Here is a 22,144-nt window from a genome sequence, read left to right as displayed (position 1 = left end):
GTCGTGTGACCTTTCCTGATCACATTGCTTTGAACCAATCTCTCCTTTCAAATCCAGACACAGCAAGTCCATCCTGGTACAGGTGGTAATATGCATGTATACACCAATGTATATAGTTTTTTATCAATGTACATAGCTATTGGTATGACCTCCGACCAGCAGGTGGAAATAAAGATCCACCATGTGACTTGAGATCCACCTGTTGGTAATAAGTCGTACAAGAGAATAGTCACACTTAAGAGTAGCTCCAGGAGAATTAACTGAATTCATTTAGTCGCCATCATCTGTATTAAAGTTTGTTAGTTATCTTTCCACATGTTTGTTAATAAATCGTCTTTCTAGTTAAACAACTAGATGTTCTATGTACATCATTATCATGGCATAACACAGAACACCACATGGTACCAGATATGCAGAATAATTAAAGATAACAACAGAGAAGATGGGGTGAAATAAGCTGAAGAAAGAAAACAGAACATTCTTCCACTGACCTGGTGAATTACGGCCATCTGGAACTCAATGCACGGAAAGACTGTGAAGTTAGAGATGAAAGGTTTGAAGGCACCCCACCAGCTTCAAGTCTCGGGTAATGTAGATGAAAATTGGTGTGTTTTCAAACAGCAATTTAGGCTCTATGTTGCAGCCCTTGGCCTGCAGGCACAGCCTGATGGGAGCCGTATTACATTGCAGCTCACAGTCCTCAAGCCATCGAAATTTACAATACCTTCGCGTTTGGCAGCGAAGACGAAAGCAAGAGCTTTGATGAAATAATACAGTACTTTGATCAGCTCAATAAAAATGAAACGTTTGAACATTATACGTTTCATACGCATACCCAAAAAGCAGGTGTATCTGTTGATTCCTTTGTAGTCGACTTGCGGTTGTGTAATTTTAGTACCAAACGCGTCAATGCTCCGTGATCAGATAGTGTTCGACGTGTTGAATGACAAAGTACATGAGAGGTCATTGAGGGAAGACCTGAAATTAGAAAATGCCATCAAGTTTTGCCATGCAAGTGAGCTTGCTGCACAGCAGATTAGTACACTCAATCTGCAACATTATGGCGCCAATCGGGAAGAAGACGCCAGCGCTATAAGCACTGTGACGCAAGAAATGTGGCCATTTTGAGCAGGCAGCCATTTTGAGCAGCTGATCGGATCCGCCATTCTGTGTCAGCAATGCGGTAATCGACATTTGCCACGGCGGTGCCCCGCACTTGGAAAGGTCTGTTACAAGTGTGGCAGAATGAATTACTTTGTTAGGCAATGTCTCTCACATCCAACAGGACCAGTTAATGTAGATAATGAGATGTGCATCGATAACCTGGCTGCTGTGAACGTGGTTTCAACGGAGGACACATAGTTTGACCAGCCAAAACGGCAAATCTTTCCTCACATTTGCAGCCATAGTGAGGCAGATGCAAAGACCATAGAGGATAGATGGACGATTCCGTTGATGGTTAATGGAACATTAATCAAATGCAAGCAAGGACCAATCTGATCACTTTGTCAGCATAGAAATGGCTAAAACTCAGACTGAAAATGGTTTGAACATAGTACTACTGAAAGAGTATAATGGTCATCAGATCACAATGTTAGCAGCATGAGAGTTCGCAGTAACTGTCAAGGACAGAACGTGTATGATCACATTTTCCATGGTGGAGATAGAACACAAAGCACATGAAGAACTTGGGCTTGTTAAGAGGTTGTGCACTGCAGAAAGTATGGCACCCCACTAACACGCATCCGTAGAATTCATCATAAAGGGCTTTCTGGAGCTATTTCGAGGCTTTGGCACTGCCTTTTACACACCATATCCCATTGAAGGAGAATGCAAAGCCAATCGTACACTGCTCCACTGAAGGCCGAGTTAAACAGAATGGCGGCTCCTGGATTCATCAGACGCATAGAGGAACCTACCGACTGGGTTAACTCTATGGTTTACTGAAAAAAGAGGAATAATGACCTGCGGATATGCATGGACCCCAAAGACCTGAACCTTAACATCAAGAGAGAGCACTATCCGATTCCGAAGAGGGAGGACATAACAGGCGAGATAGCTGGAGCGGCAAGTTGGATGCGTCACATAGTCGGAGGGTTACCAGGCGTCCGTGTTTATGTCAATGATATAATAATCTGGGGATCGACATGTGACGTGCATGACAGAAGGGTTCTCAGTCCTGCAGCAGATAAAAAAAATGGCCGGAAGCTTAATAAACCAAGATGTCAAATCAGGGTTGATAGCATCACCTTCTTGGGGGCAAGCTCTCTACACAAAGTGTGCAGCCGCACAATGAGAAGATAAAGACCATTCTGGACATGACACATCCCACAGTCAAAAAAAGCCATTTTACGCATACTAGGGATGATCAACTTCATTGGCTAGTTTAATCCCAACCCGGCCTCTAAAACCTCTCAACCAACAGATTCGATAAAAAAGGGCGCAGTGTTCCAATGGTCTCCCAGGCACGAGCAAGAGTGGTAAGCATCGCGTATCTCGCTGACTACAGCGCCAGTCCTAGCATTTTTTGACCCCGCGAAAAAGACCAAAATTTCGACCGCGCTTTGCACAATGGCCTGGGAACGGTATTGCTACAGCAGGGCGCAGACGACAGCTGGCTGCCTGTGGCATATCCAGAGCCATGTCTGAGACGGAGCGCAGGTATGCGTAAATTGAAAAAGAATACCTTGGGTTGGTCATGGGTTTGGACAAGTTCCATGATTGTGTGTACGGGCTTCCAATATTTCTTGTGGAGACTGACCACAGGCCACTTGTATCCAGTGTGCAGAAGAATTTGTACCAGATGTCCCCAAGAATCCAGTGCTACGATTTCAACCTGATCTACACACCAGCAAGCACCTGGTTGTTACTGACACGCTTTCTCAAGCCATGGGCATTAAAGTAGTACACCTGGTTGATGAGGATGTGCCACATGTCAATCTCATCACTACGTTTCTTCAAGTCTTCCAATGAGATGTCGCACCTAATAAAGGAAGAAACAGCCAAGGACATAAAAGGTAATCAACTGTCTCCGAGAGAGATGGCCTAAGGGTTCCTGCACGGGTTGCTACGATGTGCGGGCAGAGTTGAGTGAGGCGAATGGAATTCTACTGCGACAGCACAAGATTGCGATTCACGTTCCTTGCGGCCACTCATGCTCCATGCAGGGCACCTGGGCATTGAGAAGTGCAAGTACAGGGCCAGGTTACAATTTATTAGCCAGGCATCACCCAAGATATTGCAGGCATGGTCAACTGTGACATGTGTTAGAAATGCCAAAGCAAAGAACCGTTACACATGGGTGAAGTCTGTGGCAGAAGGTGGGCATCGATCTTTTTCACTTCAATGGGAAAGAATAACCAAAATGAGGCCATTCGTGCCATCAATTCTGCATCAACCCTCCGAAAGAGCACCCTACCCTATCCCTCTAACCCCAACTGACCTGTATGTCATCGGACTGTTAACAATCTGCGCTAAATTATTTAATTCCGTAGTCCATAAACCCAGCGATCACTCAAAGCTTCTTCTAGGTAACCTTTAAAGTCACAATGTTTCGTTAATTTTCTCAACTCATCCAGGAACTGCAAAACTGATTCACCTTTATGCTGTTGTCTTTGGTCAAACTTGAATCTCTCAACAATTGCTGCTGATCTGGGATAAAAGAGCTTTTTCAAAATGTACACAAACTCTTCACTTTTATCTCCTGGTTTGTCAGGGGTAATGAGGGGCGAAATCCTCCACTGCCACGCGGCATCGGGAAGGCTGTCGTGAACTTGGCCGAGTTTCACGACGGCCCTAGAGGGCCCCGTTCCCGAACGATTCTGGCCCCGGAAATGGGCTAGGAGCGGGGCCGCGTGAAACACGTGGGGAATTACGGCAAAAGCCCGCGATCCCCGAATGACGCCCGAGTGACGCCGCTCCGCGTCGTAAAAGGGCGCGAGCGACCAAAACAAGTGAGGGCCTGAAAATGACGGAGCCACGGAGGGCGCCCCGAGGTTCGGGGAGCCTGACCTCGAGACCCTCCTCGATGAGGTGGAGCAACGGAGGGGCATCATCTGCCCTAGAAGAGGGCATCACCACCCTGCCAGCGTTGTGCGACGGGCCTGGCGTGAGGTGGGTACGGCAGTGAGTGCTGTGGGGCAGACTCCTCGGTCTGGGGAGCAGTGCCGGAAGAAGTTCCACGACCTCTCCAGGGCTGCCAGGGTAAGTGCCAAGAGGGTGCCCCCGGGTCACAAAAATCCCCCCCCCCCCCCAATGTCCCTCATCACCCACCTCCCCCCCCGGGCACGAGGGGGAGGGGGAGGGGGGGCCTGAGAGTGGAGGGTGGTTAACAAAGTTGTCACAGACGCACATGAGCGCTGCGACCCCCTGGAGAGATGCCATGGTTTAGCTGCAACTTTCCCCCCAACCTGTGCCAATATCTGAACGGCCTGCTGATACCTGCCGAATTGTAATGATCTATCCATACACCCCCCCCCCCCCCCCCCCCCCCACCCCCCCAACAGGACAGGACTGCTCACAACAACCGGGAGCGGAACAGGATCGGAGAGGGTTCTCCCATTCTGCCCCCCTTACAGTCTTTGAACAGAGGGCACTGGACCGTGCTGGGGGATCTGCCACCCGGGAGGTCGCGCAATGCGAGGTTGGAGGTGCAGAACCAAGTGAGACAACCCTGCATGACAACCACCCCCACCCCCCCCCCCCAGCCCATCCTTTGTCCCCTCACACTCTACCCACTGGACCCCCCATCCTCTCTCCCCTCACACTCAGCCCACTAGACCCCCCATCCTCTCTGCCCTCACACTCTACCCATTGGACTCCCCATCCTCTGTCCCCTCACATTCTACCCATCCTACGCCCGGCCGAGCGTGTCTAAATAACCCCGTCTTATTCTGTTCCCTAGGGCGAGCTGACGAACGTCCAGGGCCGTCTGCTGCCACACCCAGCCGGACATCCGCCACCACCACCGCACCCAGGGCCGCACGCCAGAGGGTGGCAGGAGGTCAGCCAGGAGTGCCATCCACCCAACCCCGGACCCTCGAGCAGGACGCACACAGGACGGCGACACACTCAACAGAGTCACCTGAGGAGAACCAGACTTGGGCTGCGTGCAGCCTGCGCTCGAATATGACTGGGACGAGGACTCTGCTGGTTTTATGACTGAGGAGGACCTAGAGCTTGCGGCACTGCTGTCTCCCACACCACCCACCATCCCAGAGACACTCACCTCGGTTGGCCAATTAAGTGATGAGGCTCCTGGGTCACGGTCTGGTGTGCACCACACAGCTGAGCCGGTACAGCAGGTGGAGGTTGGAGCAGCCGAGGGGCTGGACGGTCGAAGGGCAGCCCAGGCCCAGCATTCAGCTGGCTCCCAGACGTTTCACAGGTTCCTGGATTTACTCGACCCACCCGCACAGACGATGCATTTCGAAACCCAGGGACACAATGACGGGATGAGGGCCGTCTTCCACCAGCTGCAGACGCAGTTAGAGGAGTCAAACCGCGTCCAGGAGCAGGGAGTGGTGCCGCTCATGGCAGCCACCCAGGCCGACACCGCATGGGTGGCGTCCGCGGTCGAGGCAATGGGTGAAACGGTTTCGGCCATGGGTCAGGTTCTGCAAGGCGTTGGGCTTAATTTGCACGCGTCACCCTCGGCCCTGGACAGGGCTGCCCTCTCACAGGCAGCAATGCGCCAGAGCCAAAACGACATTGCCGGCGCGCTACGAGCCCTGGCCCAGTCTCAGCAGGTCATGGCCCAGTCCCAGCGCGCCATGGCACAGTCCCAGCAGGCCATGGCCCAGTCCCAGCACGCCATAGCACAGTCCCAGCAGGCCATAGCACAGTCCCAGCAGGCCATGGCACAGTCCCAGCTGTCAGTCGCGGAGAGCATCGACCACCTGATGCACGTTCTGGATGGCGTCGTGCACTCACAGGTTGAGGTCGCACAGTCCCTGGCGGGAATGTCTCACTCCCTGGACTCCGTCTCTGCTAACGTTCGGACCCTGGTCGATACCATTGCAGGCCTCCAGGACTGGCAGCGCCAGGTGTCGGTGGGGCGACGGGGCACCTCCCCGCTCACACCTCTGTCCCACAGTGAGGCCTGGGGGCCACCGAGCTCCCAGAGGGAGGTGGTGGTTCTGGGGCCCGTCCCATTAACTCCATCACGGGACGTCCCTGAACGCTCGGCCTCCCCCTGTCCCATCCCTGGTGCATCGGGTGGCAGCGGGCAGAGCAGGGTGGCACGTCATCCGAAACGCCCGCGGAGCAGCCTGGCCCATCAAGGCCGGGTCGCCCCAGGAAACGAGTGCCGACGGGCAGACATGTCGCAGGGTGTGATTCTCAGCAGTCCGCCTCCCATCCTGCTGTATCATCTGGGGATCCACTTAGACGTAGTGTTAGGGCCCGTAAGGCAACGAAGAGGGACACAGAGTAAGTTGGCACGGGTGAAGGGCACAGTTTAGTTGTAGGGGCTAGGGTATCTGTACATAATGTTAACCATTAAACTCACTGTTGCACCTAACTTGTAAGTGTGATTTTTTCCGTTGCCACGGGGATCGTGATGGTGACCGAGTGTCGCTGGGGTTGACGAGCGGTGAAACTTCGGTGCCGGGTGTGCAGTCCCTTCCCCCCCACCCCCTCCCACAGTCCGACACCGTAGTCCTCGGCACTCCGACGCCAGCTACCCCACGCGGGCACGTGATGGAGTGTCCCTGACGAACTCAGCGACCACCGAGATGGATGGTTCCGCTATTGCCATGAGTCAGACTTTGTCTAATGATTCTGAGCTCACAGCTCATCGCAGAGCGGGCTGTCATCATTCAACATGGCACTGATCACACCCGCTGATACAGCCATCACTGTCGTGCCATACCGTCTGGCCCCAGTGGCAAGGGTGATGTCGACGTGGTGCAGTGTACGCAGAGCAGGGGTGCGCGGGGGAGGGTTGTGGCAGTTGTGTGCTGACCGTCTGCAAGACTAGCGACGCAGGTGGTAGTGTTGGTGTTCAGCGGTGCCATCGCGCACTACACGTCAATCTTGCTGCCACCAAGGCGTCACGTGCCTGCTGTCCTCGCCGGTGCCGTCGTGCAGCCTCCTGGACATTACCAGCACCCGGGTCGTGTCTGCCCGACGCACCACCAACCTCCTCCTCCACCTCCTCCTGCTCCTCCTCCGTGTTGGCACCACTGCCACTGGCTTCTCCCTCCGCCTCCTCCACCAGGGTATCTCCCCTCTGCATCGCGATGTTGTGCAGCGCACAGCAGACCGTGACAATGCGAGCGACCCTATCAGGCTGGTATTGCAGGGCCCCTCTGGAGCGGTCCAGGCACCCGAATCGCATTTTCAGCAGGCCGAAGCAGCGCTCCACCACACCCCTGGTTGCTGCATGGGCCTCATTGTAAAGGGTCTCCGCGTTGGTCTGAGGCCTCCGTATGGGCGTCATCAGCCAAGACATCAGTGGATAACCTCTGTCGCCCAGCAACCAGCCCCTCAGCCAGGGGGGCCGTCCCTCAAACAGAGCAGGGATGAATGACTGTGCAAGAATGTACGCATCATGCACACTGCCAGGGAACCTTGCGCACACGTGCACGATCTTCATGTAGGGGTCGCATACCACCTGGATATTCATGGAGTATGTCCCCCTCCTGTTTGTGAACACTTCCCTGTTGCCTGCAGGCGGGTGCATGGGGACGTGAACACAATCAATGAGCCCCTGGACCATCGGTATCCCGGCCACGTTGGCAAATGCACGGGCTCGTGCGTCTTGACTTGCTCGGTCCTCGGGAAAGGTGATGTAGCGGTCGGCGATGGCATAGAGGGCGTCGGTCACATCCCGGATGCACCTGTGCACCGATGACTGCGAGATCCCGGCTAGGTCCCCGCTCGGAGACTGGAAGGAGCCGGTCGCATAGAAGTTAAGTGCCACCGTCACCTTGACGGCAACCGGGATCGCGTGTCCTCCTCCTATTCCACGTGGGGCGAGGTACGCCACGAGGTGACAGATATGTGTCACCGTCTCTCTGCTCAACCGGAGTCTCCTCCTGCAGGTGATGTCCGGCATTGTCTGGAATGAGATCCGGGCACGGTACACCCTAGGCCTCGGTCGTCGCCTCTGGTGCCATGGCTCCACCATCAATGCCTCCTCCTCCTCCTCCCCCCCATGCTGCTCGACGACGGACCACTCCGCGGCCATTCTCTCTGCTCCCGCAGCTGGCCCTGCATCCACTGTGGAATGTGGACGCCCCAACCACTGCGCAGAACATAGCTGTTCTGTTTGAATACATTGTGCTAACCTACAGAAGGGTGGTGGGGGCAGAGAAACAACATGTTAGACGGAGGTTATTTGACACCTCGGCAGCTGCCTGCCACGGGATACCTGTGTGTCCCGGTGGCCTGGTCGCGCTGCTGACACGCGGGCAGCCTAACCCCTGGTCATTTTCTGCGTCCAACGGGCAGTTAACAACATGTCCTCCTCACCGGTGCGTCAGTGGGCTGTGCCCATCAGCCACAGGGCAACCAGCGGCAGTGTCCTCGTCACGGTCCTGCCATGGCAGGGCGGCTGACATGTTACATCCGGGGGTGGACGACCCACTCCACTCACTCCCTCCCCCCCCCACTGCTCGCTCTCCGCCCCCCCACTTCCCGTAACAGCCACTTCTCCGCCCCCCCACTCCCATACCAGTCTCCCTGAACAGGCGCCGGAATGTGGCGACTAGGGGCTTTTCACAGTAACTTCATTGAAGCCTACTCGTGACAATAAGCGATTTTCATTTCATTTCTCCCTCTCCCCCCCCACTTCTCCCTCTCCCCCCCCACTACTCGCTCTCTGCCCCCCCACTTCTCCCTCTCCCCCCACTACTCGCTCTCTGCCCCCCCACTTCTCCCTCTCCCCCCCACTACTCACTCTCCGCCCCCCACTTCTCCCTCTCCCCCCCACCCCCCACTTCTCCCTCTCCCCCGCCACTACTCTCTCTCCGCCCCCCCACTTCTCCATCTCTCCCCCCCACTTCTTCCTCTCCCCCCACTTCTCGCTCTCCGCCCCCCCCACTTCTCCATCTCTCCCCCCACTTCTTCCTCTCCCCCCACTTCTCCCTCTCCCCCCCACTTCTCCCTCTCCACCCCCCCCACTTCTCCCTCTCCACCCCCCCCACTTCTCCATCTCTCCCCCACTACTCCATCTCCCCCCACTACTAGCTCTCCGCCCCCCCACTTCTCCATCTCTCCCCCCCACTTCTTCCTCTCCCCCCCACTTCTCCCTCTCCCCCCACTACTCGCTCTCCGCCCCCCCACTTCTCCATCTCCGCCCCCACTTCCCCATCTCTCCCCCCACTTCTCCCTTCCCCCCCACTTCTCCCTTTCCCCCCCACTTCTCCCTTTCCCCCCCCCACTTCTCCCTTCCCCCCCACTTCTCCCTCTCTCCCCCCCCCCACTTCTCCCTTTCCCCCCTCCCCCCCCCCCCTCCCACTGGCCGCTGCGTTCTCAGGGATGCCTTCCCCAGTTTGCCGAGACTCCGGGACGGTCCGCTCACCTCCTCACTCCTCGTCAGCCAGCACGACTAGCTGGCGACTTTAAAAAGCAGGTGTGAACAGCAATGTTGTGACCTTGCGTCACGCCGTCAGGACTTCGGCCCATCCGGGCCGGAGAATAGAGGGGTTGCCGGAGAATAGCGGGGGTGCCGGAGATTCGCCTTTTTGGCTGCATCGGGCGAATCTCCGTGGTTTTGCGCACGAAACGCGATTTCAAAAATTTGGCCGGTTGGGAGAATAGCGGGAGCGCGTCGGACGGCGTCGCGGGAAAAACGGTGCGGCACGCTATTCTCCCAACCGGCGTGACATCGGAGAATCGCGCCCAAGATTTGTCAGTAATATTAGGTTTTTCATTCTGATGACTGTAATAAACACCGAGGCCTGTTTTTCCTCTTTAATCTCATTCACAACAAAAAACTTTTCCATATGCTCAATATCAACTGCAAAGTCCTTGGAAGCTGAATCAAAAGCCTCTAAAGCCCCTAATCCTCGTCGCCATTCAAAGTGTTTTGTCACTTTTAAAAAAAAATCTAAATTTAGAGTACCCAATTCATTTTTCCCAATTAAGGGGCAATTTAGCGTGGTCATTCAACCTACCCTGCATTTCTTTGTGTTGTGGGGTGAAACCCACGCAAACACGGGGAGAATGTGCAAACTCCACACGGACAGTGACCCAGAGTGTGGATTTAACTTGGGACCTCGGCGCCGTGAGGCAGCAGTGCTAACCACTACACCACCGTGCTGCCTCAGTTTTGTCACTTCTAAACAATTAAGAATACAAACACATACACATGCGACTAATTCTGAACTGAGGTTCCCATGAAAGGCTATTTTATTCTTTATCCTCCAAAATAAAGATACATCTGGGACTTTGCTTTCAGCACACCCTGCTGGAAGCTTTTTTTAATAGCACTTATTTTGAACTAAAAACGCTCTTTACAAAAGTATAAACATTAGACACAAACGCCTTTGAAGAATAATGCTTTTATATGTCACAATAAAATCTTGTCCATGCCCATGGTCATTCCCCCAGGTGAAGAAAAGCTTCATTTTATTTAAATACATTTCATTTTGGAAGTGTTTTGTCAAAGTTACTGATGCTACAGCACCTGTGTGATTTGACTTGTCCTCTTTTGTGTTCCTCACTTTCTGTCTCAGGAAAAGCTACGTAAGTCATAAATGATAAGGGCTCAGATCTCCCAGTCTCTAGATCGTCAGAGTCTGATACGTTGATTTCCATGGTAATTGCTCAGCAAGTTTGAACTTCCAATGGGAAATTCCCCTGCTCCCAGGAACCCTCCTCAAATGCCTCAATGTCTCAGAGACTTCAGACAGTTCTGTGGCACTTAACTGAATAGTTATTCAGGAAATGTTCGGCAGATTAAACCAAGTCTGATTCCTGGATAACTACAGAATGGAGTTCCCAATCACTCTCACTGATTTCCCCCCAACCCCATCACTAGCCCTATGACTGCCTCTCAGATCACCGAATATCCACTCCGATTACTCCTCCCAAAAACACTATACCACACTGACCAACCAGCTACTCCACCACCCCCCAATCCCACAAGACCCGACTATCCCACCCAACCAAACTACCTCCCCCACTCACCTGCCATCATCTTCCCCTGCCTCCCCATCTATAGGAAAGGTGGCCAAAACATGGCTTACAAGAGAAATTAGAGATAGTATTAGATGCAAATAAGAGGCATATAAATCGACCAGAAAACATGAGGATTGGAGCAGTTTATAATTCAGTAATAGAGGGATTGATTGAGAAGGGGAAAATGGAGTACGAGAGTAAGTTTGCAGGGAACATAAAAACTGACTGTAAAAGCTTCTATCGGTATGTGAAGAGAATGTAGGAACATTTATAATGGGGAATTTTGGTTCTGTCGTCACAACGGATGACACAAATAACATACCAGAAATGTTGGAGAACACAAGGTTTAATGAGAGGGATAAACTGATGGAAATCAGCATTAGTAGAGAAATGGTGTTGGGGAAATTGAAGGGTTGAAGGCCAACAAATCTCCAGGGCCTGATAATCTACATCCTAGAATACTTAAGGAAATGACCGGAGAAATAGTGGAAGCATTGGTGGTCATCTTCCAATATTATATAGACTCTGGAACAATTCCTACAGATTGGAGGATAGCTAATATAACCCCAAAATTTAAAAAGGGAGATAGAATGAAAACAGGAAATTATACACCAGTCAGCCTGATGTCAGTAGTAGGGAAAAATGATAGAGTCCATTATAAAAGATTAACAGCAGAGCACTTAGAAAACAGTGCCAGGGTCAGACAGTCATGGATTTAGGAAAGGAAAATGATGCTCGACAAATCTACAAAAATTCTTTGAGGCATGTAACTAGGGGGAGCCAGTGGATGTAGTTTATTTAGACTTTCAGAAGGCTTTTGACAAAGTCCCACATGAGAGATTAGTGTGCAAAATTAAAGGTCATGGGATTGGGGGAAGTGTATTGAGATGGATGGAAAACTAGTCGGCAGACAGGAAACAAACAGTAGGAATAAAATGGCAGATGCAGTATAATATGGATAAATGTGAGGTTATCCACTTTGGTAGCAAAAATAGGAAGGCAGATTATTATCTGAATGGCTATAGGTGGAGAGAGGGGAATGTGCAACGAGACCTGTATGTCCTTGTACATCAGTCACTGGAAGTAAGCATGCAGGTACAGCAGGTGGTGAAGAAGGCCAATGGTATGTTGGCCTTCATAACGAGAGACTGTGAGTACAGGAGCAGGGCTGTCTTGCTGCAGTTATACAGGGCCTTAGTGAGGCCACAACCTGGAATATTGTGTGAAGTTTAGATCTCCTTATCTGAGGAAGGATGTTCTTGGTCCAGAGGGAGTGCAGTGAAGGTTTATCAGGCTGATTCCTGGGTGGGCGGGACTGATATACGAGGGGTGATTGAGTGGGTTAGGATTATAAATGCAGGAGTTTAGAAGAATGGGGGGGGGGGGGGGGGGGGGGGCAGGGGGATTTCAAACAAATCTATAAAATTCTAACGGGACTAGACAGGGTAGATGCAGGACGGATGTTCCCGATGGTGGGGAAGTCCTGAACCAGGGTCACAGTCTGAGGATAGGGGGTAAACCTTTTAAGATTGAGATGAGAAGAAATTTCTTCATTCAGAGAGTGGTGAGCCTGTGGAATTCTCTACCACAGAAAGCAGTTGGAGCCAAAACATTGTATGTTTTGTGAAAGGAGTTAAACAAACTTAAAAAAAAATCTTTTATTATCACACGTAGGCTTACCTGAACACAATTAAGTTATTGTGATAAGCCTCTAGTCGCCACATTCTAGCGCCGGTCCAGGTACACCGAGGGAGAATTCAGAATGTACAAATGACCTATCAGCACATCTTTCGGGAATTGTGGGAGGAAACCAGAGCACCAGGAGGAAACCCACACAGACACGGAGAGGACGTGCAGACTCCACACAGTCACCCAAGCTGGGAATCGAACCTGGGACCCTGGAGCTGTGAAGATACAGTACTAACCACTGTGCTAGATATAGCTTTTCAGGACTAAAGGGATCAAAAGATATGGGGGAAAGTGGGAATAAGTTACTGAGTTGGGCGATCAACTCTGATCATAATGAAAGGCGGAGCAGGCTCGAAGGGCTGAATGGCCTCCGCCTGCTTCTACCTCACCCAACCTACCCACTTACCTCAGCCAGGGTACCCATCACTCTATATTCATCAACCTTTTCACTACCATTCACACTGCACCTTTAAACTTCCTATACAACAGCTAGTGCCATAACAAGGGGGCATGGTGCATCTTTCCCCGACTCTACTGCAATATGATGGAGTTCTCAGAGGCCTGTACTCTGGCATTTCTGGGAAAGACCTGGCAAGAGATGCGGGGCAGTGTTGAGGTGGGGAAAGTTGGAATGAAATGGCAATCTGACTATGATTGCTGCTCCTCAGATGATCCAGGCTAGGATGTTCTTCTCCCCTGCAGCCTTGTTCCTCCCCATTTTGCCATCTCTTTTCTCACATAGATAATAAACCAATTTAAAATAACTCTACGTTCTTCAAATCCTTACCCTTATATCGAGATTTGAATGTCTCTAGGTAACAAGCTGCATCATTTTCATCCAGGCCCATTTGCTCACCAAGAGACTTTGCTCCAATCCCATAAATGATACCGTAACAAATCTAAAGAAGACAGAATACCTGCACATTAGAAGTTCAGGAAGTTGCAGTACATCACCATGGAAGCACATACAACACAGATGAAATTTTACACAAAACAAGCCCATTGAGTGCTTTCTGATCACAATTCACCAGATGTACATACCTCCTGGAACAATTTATTAATTCTCCATCCTCGTAATTTGTTTTAAAGGAATAACGAATCGGGGGTTTGCAGCCCAGGCCTGAATTTTATGCTTCCCACCAGTGGAAATTTAGGCCAGTGTGGAGGGGGGGGGATTCATATTAATTTAATCATACAGTGCAGAAGGAGGCCATAAAGCCCATCGAGTCTGCACAGTCCTTGGAAAGAGCACCCTATGTAAGCTAACACCTCCACCCTTTTCCCATAACCCAGTAACCCTATAATGGGTAAATTTAGCTTGGCCAATCCACCTAACCTGCTACCATCTTGCTACCCCTTCTCACTCGGGTTAAGACTCTGTTACTTTGGGATCCCCCTACACCGGGCTCTACCCCCAGACCCCAATCCCCCACCTTGCAATCCCGCCCCCAGGCCTTCCCTACCCTCTCGGCCCTGCGACTCCTTACATTTTACATAGATTACATAGAATCTACAGTGCAGAAGGAGGCCATTCAGCCCATCGAGTCTGCACCGGCTCCTGGAAAGAGAACCCTACCCAAGGTTAACACCTCCACCCTATCCCCATAACCCAGCAACCCCGCAATTTTGGACACTTAGGGCAATTTATCATGGCCAATCCACCTAACCTGCACATCTTTGGACTGTGGGAGGAAACCGGAGCACCCGGAGGAAACCCACGCACATACGGGGAGGATGTGCAGACTCCACACAGACAGTGACCCAAGCCGGAATCGAACCTGGAACCCTGGAGCTGTGAAGCGATTGTGCTATCCACAATGCTACCGTGCTGCCCCAGCACTTCGACTCGTGCAGATTGGTGTAGTTCCTCCTCGGTCCAGTGCAACACTGTTGCTGCAGGGACTGGAGAGCTACCAGCCAAAGAGCTACCATCTTTGGACTGTGTGAGGAAACCGGAACACCCGGAGGAAACCCATGCAGATACGGGGAGAACATGCAAACTCCACACAAGACAGTCACCCGAATTCAACTCGGGTCCCTGGAGCTGTGCGTCAGTAGTGCTAACCGCTGTGCCAACTCGACCACACAATGGTTTTGCGCTGGGGAGGGGTAGGGGCATGACCTCAGATAGGAAGCCTGCCCTTGCCCCAGTTGAGGCCATTAAGTGACCAATTAATGACAAGGTTCCCTTTGTCACCCAGCCTCTATTTTTTAGGCTGGCAATAAAGAATGAAAGTTAGATCTCAGGGGGGAATGATGATTAGGGGTACCTCCATCAGAATCCCCCTTCTCACTCGGGTTAAGACTCTGTTACTTTGGGATCCCCCTACACCGGGCTCTACCCCCAGACCCCAATCCCCCCCCCCCCTTGCAATCCCGCCCCCAGGCCTTCCCTACCCTCTCGGCCCTGCGACTCCTTACACTTTAGCTCCAGCACTTCGACTTGTGCAGATTGGTGTAGTTCCTCCTCGGTCCAGTGCAACACTGTTGCTGCAGGGACTGGAGAGCTACCAGCCAATCAGATTGGCTGGTAGCTCTCTAATGTGAGACTTCCTCCCAAGTGAAGGGCATAAATCCCGCCTGCCCAGCCAATAAAAACTCATTGGAGTGTAAATTGGCAGCAGAGCAGTCAGAGTTAGTGAGGATGTGTTCCCTGCCAACTCTTTGGATAGTGGGAGACTAGCCTCAACCATCCGGAAAATTCAGGCCATAATGTCCAACATTAGACATAATTCCGCGATTAGACAGCAGTTGTTAAACAACCCGATTATACGAGGAGATTATGCTGAAAATAAATGTAAGATTGTCGGGCTCACAACGTGGCTCAGTTATGTGTGTTAAAAACTACATATACTCACACGTCGAGACCTATCCTTTGCAGACAGAAGGAGCATGTGCACAAATTGCACACTTTCTAACTAAACAAGCATTTGGGGGTCAGCCATTCCCTGGTTCATTCTCTAGGGCAATATCTTGATCAGAGTCGATCTGCCAGGTTTGAATTTAAACAAAACCTTGGCAGTTAACTGTTCCTTGGTTCACTCTCCATGGCAACACTTCTCCAGAGTCCACTTGCCAACCAATCAACACCCTCTTTCTCGTGCAGTATAAATTGGTATTCCCTTTACAATTGGTGTTCTTGTAAACCTGTCCTGATGAGTACAAGATGAACAGCTTTGACAGCATGTCTCTTTTTTTCAGCAAACGGAGGTTCTGTAGTACTCAGCGACTAGTTAAGCACAACTCTATTATCTCATCAAGTTAGTCAAGCGTAATTTGCTCTTAATGAGTCCATAATGCCTCTCATTTGTTACTTCATGCTCATCAAGTGACATCAAGGCTATCATTTCTAATTTCCCCAACATGAACATTAAAGTGACAGGCCTGGAATTGCTAGGTGTATCCTTCTCTTATTTGAACCTGGGTGCAACATCTGTAATCCCCCAGTTCATTGGCATTATTGCATCAAAAAAGGATAGGAAGATTCTGACCAGCACCTCCAGCAATTTAACCATTTCATCCCCTCGGCAAAATAGTATACATTTCATCAGTACCGTGTGATTTACCCAGAGTATCTCCTCTTTACCTAAACTTATCTCAACAAGTTACCACAGCTTGGGCAAAGTCTTTTACCTGGTAAATGCCAAGGCAAAATGCTTATTTAATGCTTCAGCCTTTAATCTCAGTCAATAAATCTTTGTGCTCCTCTGACAATCCTCTGTTACTGTAATTAACAAGCACCAGCTGCTTGCCATCAGAGCTACTCACCACGAATGCCTAATGTAACCGAGATTTTTGCTGGCTGTCCTCAGAATTTGCTATTCTAGTAGAGGTGCATTCCGAACACACCACTTCTGAAGCAACATGCATGTTGCTTACCAAAATACACTGGGAACTCATTTGCTAGAGGAATGAGTGAATTCTGGTCATGGAACTTTAAAAAACAACCATGGGTTTGATATTTGTGACAGAACAAGTGTTTTTGTTTTAAATCTCTATGCACTCAAGTCGATATCTTGACTTTCTGCTTTATTAAATGTTAAATTAACTGACTTTTAATGTAGGGTATGTGCCAGAGGCTTGTAATTTATGCAAAAATGTGTCATCTGTAATACCAAGAAATTCTGTCATTGATGTTTAATAGTACAGTGTGTTTCATTTTGAAAAGTTAAAAGTTGTCAATTTATGTTGCACTGGTTTTAAGCAACAAGATTATCTTAGCGTGATTACAACAACAGAAGCAGCGTGTGGATTAATGTCATACAAAGCAAATTTTTACAAAATTCATATTGCCTGTTCTGAACACTGGATTTGTGCTCAACAGGGACATAAATTTGCTTTATTTTACACTTAACAGAAGGCAATGGGTTACCAGATAACCTCTCCAGCTAGAGGTAAGAAGCTTTATGTTCCCTATGTAACATTGTCAGATAATGCATTCAGGTCAGCTCACCTGCTTCGCCTGTTGTCTCAGTTTGTCAGTTACTGATGCCGACTCCACCATTTTCCATTCTGCAGCAATGCTCTTGAACACATCTTCCCCACTGTTTAGGACATGGATAAGGCTCCTATCCTTGGAGAGATGAGCCAGAATCCGCAGCTCCAGTTGAGAGTAATCTGCTGCTAGAATGAGACCACCTTTAAAGGAAAAATTTAATTAGATATGGTTAGATCGCTAAACTTGACATTAATCCAGAACTGCACTTAGAGAAACAGCAAATTTTTAAAATCATTCATCTGAACATTGAAAAGGCACAGGGCCAGCCAGCATGGATTGAGAAAAATAGTCTATGTCTTACAAATGTAATTTTTTTTTAAGACTAACTAACTGGTACATGAAAGCTATCCGGTGTGGCAGGAAGCAGAGGCAGTTTTAAGTGCTCTATATTTGTCTTGCTGGATATTAGAAATAAGGTACAGATTTAAGTGAGTTTAATTTAGTGTGTTTGTGTACAAAAGAGTAAAACTCTAGTTAGATTAATGTTAACCAAAGGTGTTTGCATGTCTGAGGGTTTGGGTTTCAATTCAAACTGGCTGCATTGTGCTGAGAGAGTTTACGACCTGTAAAATAATAAGAGTTTGGAGAAAGAATGAGATGTTGCTTAGCAGTCAGGGGTCAACTTCAAGTAAAAAAATCTTTTTGATGTGTTTAACTGAATTAAAAAAGACTGAAGGAGCTTAGCAGCTAGGGAGAGAACATCTCTCTCAGTCCTGCCAGTAGCAGAAGTAAAACAATGGATTAATGGGCACAAAAGCAAATCCCAGAGAAAATTAAAGAACAGTTAAGTTCTAGAAACCAGGGAATAAAAGATACATTGAAGGAATTAAGTCAAAGGAACAAACAGAAACTGGAATTGCAAAATTCAAGTTAAAGTTTGTTGAAGTTAAAGACAAAGCTAGTCTAGTGAGAAGTCAGAGATATCTGAAGTGATCCACAGGTTTCTGGTGTTTTACTACAGCCTATGAAGCAATTGTGAAGCTATTGGTGGCTGGATCCGAGAAATAGCATGGGAGCTGCCTCGCAGCCCCAGGTACCCAGGTTCAATTCCTTGGGTGACCGTCTGTGTGAAGTTTGCACGTTCTCCGTGTGTGAGATTCTTCCGGGTCCTCCAGTTTCCTCCCACAGTCCCAAGATGTGCAGGTTAGGTGGATTGGCCATGCTCAATTGCCCCTTAGTGTTCAAAGATGGACAGGTTAGATGGGTTGGCCATGGTCAATTTCCAGGTTTACAGGGATAGGGCAGGGGAGTGGGCCTAGGTACAGTGCTCTTTTGAAGGGTTGATACAGACTCGATAGGCAGATTGGCACCCTGCTGCACTGTAGGGATTCCATATATGGATTCTATGGCAATGCAAGACAAAGAAATACTGAAAGGAGAGATAAAATCTGGAAGCAGATCCTTGCTAAAACAGCCGACAAAAGCATTGTTTGAAAGAAGACTTTAAAAAGTGAATTTTAACAGTGGAATTTGGAAACACTTGTGTGACAATATCTGGGGGGGAAATTTGAGGATAAATCCATAGAAGATCAATTGAGTGGCATATGCCACTTTCAGAGTAGAGTGTTGTCAGCCCACAGTTAGTCTGTTGGGATGAAGGGGCTGTGTGAATATCGAGAACCATGGGCGCGATTCTCCAAAATGGAGACCAAGTGTTCACGCCGTCGTGAAAACCGCTACGTTTCACGATGGCGTGAAACGGGCGTGGGGACTACCGATTCTGGCCCCCATAGGGGGCCAGCACGGGGCTGGAGCGGTTCACGCCGCTCCAGCCGCCCTTCCAGACGGCAAATGGGTGCCCTGCCAACCCGCGCAGGTGCAGTTGGGCTGCGCCAACCCAAGCATGCGTGGAGGACTTCTTCAGCACGCCGGCCCCGACGCAACATGGCACAGGGGTTCGGGGGCTGGCCGAGTAGGCCCGGGGGGGGGGGGGGGGGGGGGGGGGAAGAGGCCTGCCTGCCGATCGGTAGGCCCCGATCGCGGGCCTGACCCCATCAGAGCCCCCCCCCCGGTGAAGGAGCGCTTTCCCCGCCCCACAGGCCGCCCCGACCCTTCGCGCAGAGTTCCCGCCGGCAGTGACCAGGTGTGGACGGCGCCGGCGGGACTCTGCTGTTTCCGCATGGCCGCTCGGCCCTTCGGGACAGAGAATCAGCAACCCGGCCGCAGACAGCGCCACGCCAAACGCGCCGGCACAAAAGGCGCCGATTGTCCGGACCTCAGAGAATCGCGCGCCGGCGTCGGGGCGGCATGGCGCGGTTGCAGCGATTCTCCGGCTCGGCGCGAGGCTGGGAGAATTGCGCCCATTGAGTGCAAGATATATGTTGGAATAAGTGTTATCCTTAAAATTCCTACACATTTATAAAGATAAGTGGGAGTGAAGACGTATTGTATTGTAGTCAAATGTTTCATGTTTAACATTTTTTTTGTTAAAAGCCAATTGACAGTCCTGTGACTCTCTTCCTGCACGTTTTCTTCACAAAAAGGTAAATACCAACTGGGATCGTAACAAGCGGAAAAACCATGTTTCTCCAAATTTGCAAGTAAAACAAACTTGCTAAGCTAACATTGCAAGAGCAGTTATGTCCATGAACTGGAGTTCACTGTTACAAATCATCTAAGCTCATTTCACTGAGGACTTGTGTTGGTACATCTGAAACAAAATCTGTTTTTAAGCTGATGTTCTTTTGCCAAGGACTTTGAGATAATCCCACCGTTACAATTTGATGTTTTTAAAAATAATACAAATTACCTGAAAATGGTACAAAAGCATGTCTAAGGCTGACTGCAAATGGCAGCCCTTTATCCATCTTTCCATCAATCATCATAACCTGCCGGGAAGGTGCCATCTTACTACAGCCCCGCCTTCTCCTAAAACAATACAGGAAGCAAAATGTAAAAGCATTGTCTTTTTAACTTCTATACATCACTGCTACATACAGGACAATTTTACAGTAAGTTATAAAACCAGTGACAAGAAGCCCAGAGATGAGTCCGACTGTCAAATAAATGTTCCTCACAGATACTTAACTCTACAGCACATTTTAAAGAATATATTTAAAATGCACTAGATTTGCTAACATATAGAAATGTTAAACTCACTAGCCTTTCAAATCGAGTGTGAATACAAGGTACATAGAACATAGAAAGTAGGATAATAAAAGCACACCAACCTCAAGAAACAAGAAACAACATGAAGCATGAGGCAAAGGCTCATTTGTTGAGGAAAATTGGAGGCAGTAGCCGAGAAAAAGGGAGAGAAAAGTTAAAAAGCTGTAAAGCAAACAGGAGAACGATAAAAATGTTACAGGGGAAAAAAAGCATGTATTTTCCTAACTGCACCAGGCAGATAATGTCATGATTTTGGAAGAAAACAATGACGTTAATGATTACTTTAAAATTAAAGGCATTTCATCAATATAACCAGATAGTTTTGTGGTGCAGATGACAAATAGCACATCAAGCACACAGGATCAAATTGGGTTTTCAGTATAGCTTTGTTCTGCACTTGGAGAAATTTAACACTCTCTGGTCAAACCTACTCATGTGAACTGTAAGAGTTTGCTGGGACTGTGCCCAAATTATATCCAAGATACATTTCCATAAAATAAATAGGATCACCAGTGAGCCGCAGGTACTTTAGATCATACAGGTGAAATAAAAAGGAGATAATTCTGTTCTCATGTTAAAGGATGCTGTGTTACTAACAATAACCCTACATTGCTATGGATTTTTTAAAATGTATTTGTTCGCGGATGTGGGCTTCGCTGGCTAGGCCAGCAATTATTGCCCATCAAGAAGGTGATGGTGAGCTGCCTTCTTGGACCACTGCAATCCATATGGTGTAGTTACACGCACAGTGCTGTTTGGAAAGGAATTACAGGATTTTGACCCAGCAACAGTGAAGGAAAAGTGATATAGTTCCAAGTCAGGATGGTGTGGCTTGGAGGGAAACTTGCAGGTGGTTGTGTTCCCATGCATTTGCTTTCCTTATCCTTCTAGTAGTAGAGGTCTCGGTTTTGGAAGGCATTGTCTAAAGAGGCATGGTGAGTTCCTGTTGCCACTGTGCATCGGCGGGGGAGGGAGTAAATGGCGACGGTGGTGATGAGGTGCCAATCAAGTGGGCTGCTTTGTCCTGGATGATGTCAAGCTTATGGGGTGTTATTGGAGTTGTTCTTATCCAGACAAGGATAAGACTTGTGCATTGTAGCTGGTGGACAGGCTTTCAGGAGACACAAGGTGAGTTACTCTCCACAGAATTTCCAGCCTCTGATCTGCTCTGGTAGCCACAATATTAATATGGCTAGTCCAGTTCAGTTTCTGGGCAACGGTAACTCCCTCGATTTTGATAGTGGGGGATTCAGTGATGGTAATGCCATTGAATGTAGTGGGGAGATAGATTGATTCTCTCTTGATGGAGATGGTCATTGCCTGGCATTTAATGGGCAAGTAACATTCATACCACACATCAACCCAAGCCGGAATGTCCAGTTCTTGCTGGATATGTTGCTGCATATGGACACGAAAACTTCAGTATGTGAGTTGCTGCGAATAGTGCTGAACACTGTGCAATCATCAGTGAAGACCCCACTTCTAACCTCAGGATGGAAGGAAGGTTACTGATGAAGGTGGTTGGGATACTACCCTGACGTCCCAGACTGAGATGACTGACAAAATAGCAATTTTTAAAATCTTGCTTTGAATTTAAAAACAAAATTTGTAATTGTTTTATAGGAGGTAATAAAGAACTTTCCACATTTATAAAAATAATACCTGACATCTGTCTCTAAAGTGTACTATGATGTATGCTTATATATGGATAGATAAAGATGG

At 49.2% G+C, this 22,144-nt stretch overlaps 1 protein-coding gene across 7 annotated transcripts in view; it reads right to left on the bottom strand.

Annotated features, from left to right (window-relative positions):
- Positions 1-22,144, bottom strand: part of polq (polymerase (DNA directed), theta) — a 111,750-nt gene that overhangs the window by 17,465 nt on the left and 72,141 nt on the right. For 4 of the 7 annotated variants that reach the window (XM_038801912.1, XM_038801911.1, XM_038801914.1 and 1 more), the window contains 4 exons: positions 20,485-20,523; positions 20,064-20,182; positions 17,270-17,454; positions 13,604-13,715 (listed from right to left, as the gene is read on the bottom strand). In XM_038801912.1, the coding sequence (XP_038657840.1) occupies positions 13,604-13,715; positions 17,270-17,454; positions 20,064-20,182; positions 20,485-20,523 (455 nt within the window). Of the gene's footprint in view, positions 1-13,603; positions 13,716-17,269; positions 17,455-20,063; positions 20,183-20,484; positions 20,585-22,144 lie in introns of those variants that run through there. The other 3 variants (XM_038801915.1, XM_038801916.1, XR_005461267.1) reach the window with 3 other exon arrangements.

The sequence above is a fragment of the Scyliorhinus canicula genome, chromosome 7 (genome assembly GCF_902713615.1).
Source record: "Scyliorhinus canicula chromosome 7, sScyCan1.1, whole genome shotgun sequence".
NCBI classification, from domain to species: Eukaryota; Metazoa; Chordata; class Chondrichthyes; order Carcharhiniformes; family Scyliorhinidae; genus Scyliorhinus; species Scyliorhinus canicula.
The sequence above is the reverse complement of the archived record's forward strand: the minus strand, read 5'-3'. Positions and strand labels throughout refer to the sequence as shown.